This window comes from Cynocephalus volans, chromosome 6, assembly GCF_027409185.1.
Source record: "Cynocephalus volans isolate mCynVol1 chromosome 6, mCynVol1.pri, whole genome shotgun sequence".
In the NCBI taxonomy this organism is placed as follows: Eukaryota; Metazoa; Chordata; class Mammalia; order Dermoptera; family Cynocephalidae; genus Cynocephalus; species Cynocephalus volans.
Genome location: NC_084465.1, coordinates 74,703,770 through 74,708,548, shown reverse-complemented (window position 1 = coordinate 74,708,548; position 4,779 = coordinate 74,703,770). Strand labels below are relative to the sequence as shown.

Genomic DNA, 4,779 nt, shown 5'->3' with positions numbered 1-4,779 from the left:
GAGCCAAGCGAGAGGCCCCCACATTCGGAGCGCGCGGCTTGTCAGCCAGCCCGTCAGCAACATTCCTCAACATGTGGCCTCCCGGGAAAGTGCCTGTTTGGTGCGAGGCAAAGACATTAGCCGTGAGAAATATACAAAGCACAGGAATGGAGAATATTTCGCTTTGGAGTGGAATAGTATGGTCGGGCAAGGTTAGGGCGGACGCAGGTTAGGAGCTGGATCAAAGCAGGCACTGTTAAGGACAGCCGCATCCGGGCCCTCTTGCTGCTGGCTGCCCTCCGAGCCAGGGGTCCTTCAGGTAGGAAGTCCTGTGTGACTTTGGAAGTCCGCACAGCCTCGGGTGAGAGACTAGTCAATCTCTGGTGTGGCAGATTTGTTCTTTCCTTTCGGGCCGGAAACCTCTGCCGCAAACATGCTCCGCCAGATCATCGGTCAGGCCAAGAAGCATCCGAGCGTAAGTTCGTGACCTCCTCTTCCAGTGCCCTGCGTTTTCCGTCTTATTTCGGGGTGCGGCTGCCTCCTCTGAGAACGTCCTCCTTTCACGGCCATTTACCGTCTGTCGAGGCTATACCCTGCCTGGCCTTGTGTTGTCGTCTTGGTTGCCTTAGGCCCTTGAGCTGTGACCTTATACGCTGTGCATTGTGGGGTTTGGGTTGGCAGGAGGAAGGTGAGAGACCTCAGCGAGAAAAATAAAATAGTGAATGTCTGAACAATCAGGTGGCCACGTCCTCTTTCAGGTTGGTTGGTCCAGGAGGGATTAGTTGTGTGCTGTGTGGGTTAGAGATCTGCAAAGGTCAGGTTCCCTGATTGTTATGCCACCTCTTGAGCATCTTGTACTCACCGCATTGCACCACCAGGCCTTGTGGCAAATACGAGGGGTCTGTGGTCTTGGAATCCTCTCTTTGTCTGGACGTCTTGCATTTGGGGAAATTTGGTAGCGCTGCTGCAGAATTTAATTGCTGTAAAGTTCTATTGGATCGCATTTCCCCCCAGCACAGCAACGTGCTGTGGACCTAAAACTCCACGCAGTCTTATCTTTTTCTTAAACCTGGTACCAGTGTTTTCAGGGATTACGCCTGAAGCCAGTATTTGTAATAGACATATTTCTGTTTGCTTATTCAGACTCCTTATTTCAGAGATTTTTTCATATATTTATATGGAGGCACACTTAAGTAATTTGCAAAGAGCTTGTTTTTCAAGCCTCAAGATAAAGGAAGCAGAGAAATTTAGTGGGAGTGATGTATAAATATTGGAGAGGTGATGCAGAGTTGATACATTTTCTTGGAAATTTAAAAGTTTACATATAAATTGATCCATATTAAAAAATCAGACACTTGAACCAGAGTCATCTTAATATCGTTTGCAAATTTCATTTCTTTAGAACACCGCTATTAGAAATCTTACCTCAATGTAAGGTCTACCTCTATTCAGATTTTAAGACAAGATAGCAAAATAGCAGTTTAAGGCTTGGATATCAGTGTGTAGAAACTACTGGAGCCCCTCTTTGGTCAGTATATAGGTATTTGAAGATGGCTATTAATTCTTTCTTTTTTTGTGTTTGATTCTAGCTGATTCCCCTCTTCGTTTTTATTGGAGCTGGAGGTGGTGGAGCAACACTGTATCTCTTGCGTCTGGCATTGTTCAATCCAGATGTCAGGTAAGTACGTAAAATGTTTAAGATTTTAGTGGTTTATCAAGCTGGTTTAGGAACCATAGTCTCTCTAGGTTGGTAAAATCAAATAGTGGAAAGAACCTGACTTTTGTAGTTAATACAGTAAGTTTAGATCCCATTGTGCTGTTGTTATTTACTTTCCTAGCTCATGAAAGTACCTAATTTCTGAGTCTCATTTTCTCATTGGTAAAGTAGAATTGCTAATACAAATCTTGTAATGTTTTGAGGATTGATGTAGTAATAATTGTTTTTATAGAATACTAAATCATGTTTCCTGGTACACGTAAATGTTTTCTGCCTGCTTTTCAGTAGTATTGTTTCTTTTTGCAGTTGGAAAACAATAGGCAAAGAAGGGATTGATTCAGTTGTTCTATGCGCTCTTCTGTATATCACTTCATTGATGAAATAGAAAACTTTCCTAAAAGCCAGGTATAAAGTCTCCTGTGACAGGGATAGGGACAAGAACTACTGCCACAAAAGGCTCTGTATTCTACCATTTTTCTAATTGATTACATGGGATTGCTTATTATACATGCTCTCTGTTTCAACTCCATAACGAAAATAACATACTCCACTTAATAGACAATGAGATTGATCTATGCAAAATATAAGCTTCTTAAGAAACTAAATAGTGTTTAGTTACCATTACAATTATAATGTTTTATTTCTTTTAGTTGGGACAGAAAGAATAACCCAGAACCCTGGAACAAGCTGGGTCCCAATGAACAGTACAAGGTAAGCTACAAAATTGTTTCAAAATCACTGTAAAGTGTATTGTAATAGATTTTATCATGGGTTAGTTTTTCTTGAAATTGGATATATAAGTAAAATTGCATTCTAATGAATTTTGAAGAACTGCTAGATAGTTCTGTGAAAATAAAATGGCATATTGTTCTTTTTCTAGGTTTTTAGACTTTGGATGTGAAATTAAGATAATGTTTCAGTTACATTGATTTGACGAACAGATAGAAAGATAGTATATAGGTATCATTTACCATTTTCTTAGTTCTTGGACAGGCTAGTGCAGTAGTTCTCAACTTCATTGTATATACAGCGTGTTAAAACACAGATTCTTCAGCTCCACCCCCAGAAATTCTGATTCAGTTGGTCTGCTCTCAGGACTGAGAATCTGCATTTCCTACAAGGTTTCAGATGATGCTGATGCTGCTGGTCCATGCCACTAATCTATTGGGTGGTTTCATTGGCTGTTTTTCTTGTTGGTGTGGTTGAAATATTTTAGGTCAGAATTAATAGAAAGAAGTAAAAGTCAGTTGAAACTTAAATTTTACCGTGAAACTCCTAGATAAACTTTTTAACATCTTTTCTGGAGAGTCGTCTGTGGAACTACCTTTTCCAGAGAATGATTTCATGAATGGAGGCCATTTAACCCTTCCTTATGTGTAAAAATTTTGCAAAGACAGACCCTTACAATGTCAATAACAAGGGCAGCTGCCCTGCCCCCCCTACCCTGCCCAGAAAAGAGTTTTCAATTAGAGATAAATTAGTTATGGTGTGTTTAAAGAAATAATGGATACAGATTTGTGAACTTCTTGATTAAAAATCTGGAAAAAAGTTGCTGATATGATTCTGCAATTTTGGTTCCTTTAGAGATAAATAGTAAAGTCTTCAAGTAATTATAGCACAAGCTCTTTAGTTTTCTTTGGCACAAGAATGAGTAAACTCAAGATTATAACCTTATTTGGATTTATGTTCAAATCTTAATGTTTCCTTAGTAGAAATTCCAGACCAGTTTCAAATACATACCATTTTTTTAAAAAGTTATTGGAGTTTTTATTTTGAACAATCACAGTAAGATTTATTTCTAAAATTAGTTTTGAGTATAAGGAAATTATTTATTTATTTATTTATTTACTTATTTTGGGAGTGGGGGCAGTGGCCAGTACAGGGATCTGAACCCTTGACCTTGGTGTTGCCAACACTGCTCCCTAACCAACTGAGCTAACTGACCAGCTCAAGCAGTATTATTTAAAAGCAATTACCAGTGGTGGTCAAGTGTCAGTTTGATGTTGATATAATCTGGGTTGGGAAATTAAGGAAACATCTAAGTGAGAGAGATACAAAAATAGAAAAGCCATTGAGGCGAGTTAGTTTGTGTCTGAAAAGTTACATAAACCACAAAACAAAGTATTACCTTAAATTAGTAACTTCTCTTGGCTGCAAGATTCTCTCATCTTCATTACAGCACTCTTCTAACCAAGTAGGGATAGATATTCTCTATATTTCTCTATTCTGTTGGAGATTCTCCCATGTACTTAGTGGAGATAAAGTAAAAACTTATAGAATTGGAAATATATATCAAAAGGAATTTTTTTTTTTCAGAAGGAATTCTAAATTCACTTTGAAGTAGAAGTTTTTTAATAGGTTCTAACTAATAGGCTGTACTAACACTGCTCTTTTGAGGTGTATTGAATATTCTTAAAACCTTACTAAAACCATCATTAATGGACTGGCATTTTAAGTATAGTATTTTTGTGTGAATGATTTTCACATTGTTAAATACTTTTAATTAAAGATTCGTGTCTGTAATCGTTACTACAGAAAACTGAATAAAAGAATTCTAAAACTTCTGTACCATCTTTATGTATTTGATAGATTGTCTAAAATATCTTATTTGTTTTCTAAGTTCTACTCAGTGAATGTGGATTACAGCAAACTGAAGAAAGAAGGTCCAGACTTCTAAACGAAATGTTTCACTATAAAGCTGCTTACAATGAAGGTCTTCCAGAAGCCATCCGCACAATTTTCCACTTACCAGGAAATGTTTCTCCTCTAAATGCATGAAATCATGTTGATGTATTTTGTTGAGAGGTTACACTGATTAATAAATATCTGAAACTTGATATGTGTCACTGTTTAATGCTGAAAATCTGCTCTGAACTTTACAGCTAGCATATAGGAAATAAACTTAGAATTTAAAGAATTTCTTAAATTTCTATGTATTTGTATAATTTGAAAATCAGACTTTAAGCTGCTTTAATAAAACACTTTCATTTTGTCTGTAAGCCACTGGTAACTTCACTAGAGTACATTTAACAACTAGAACTGGAAGTTATATAAAGGTAGATTGGGAAGAATATTTGAGCCTC

At 37.5% G+C, this 4,779-nt stretch overlaps 1 protein-coding gene across 1 annotated transcript; it reads left to right on the top strand.

Annotated features, from left to right (window-relative positions):
- Positions 1-276: 276 nt before the first annotated feature.
- NDUFA4 (NDUFA4 mitochondrial complex associated) lies at positions 277-4,533 on the top strand. Its single transcript, XM_063100904.1, has 4 exons — positions 277-454; positions 1,569-1,657; positions 2,347-2,407; positions 4,317-4,533. The coding sequence occupies exons 1-4, from the start codon at positions 413-415 to the stop codon at positions 4,371-4,373; spliced, it is 249 nt and encodes an 82-aa protein (XP_062956974.1). The 5' UTR covers positions 277-412; the 3' UTR covers positions 4,374-4,533.
- Positions 4,534-4,779: the final 246 nt, after the last annotated feature.

Excerpts from the sequence above, each read along its gene's own strand:
- NDUFA4 (XM_063100904.1), top strand. The coding sequence starts at position 413 with ATGCTCCGCCAGATCATCGGTCAGGCCAAGAAGCATCCGAGC. Across the intron at positions 1,658-2,346 it reads TTGTTCAATCCAGATGTCAG|TTGGGACAGAAAGAATAACC; the intron begins GTAAGTACGTAA and ends TATTTCTTTTAG. Across the intron at positions 2,408-4,316 it reads GTCCCAATGAACAGTACAAG|TTCTACTCAGTGAATGTGGA; the intron begins GTAAGCTACAAA and ends TTGTTTTCTAAG.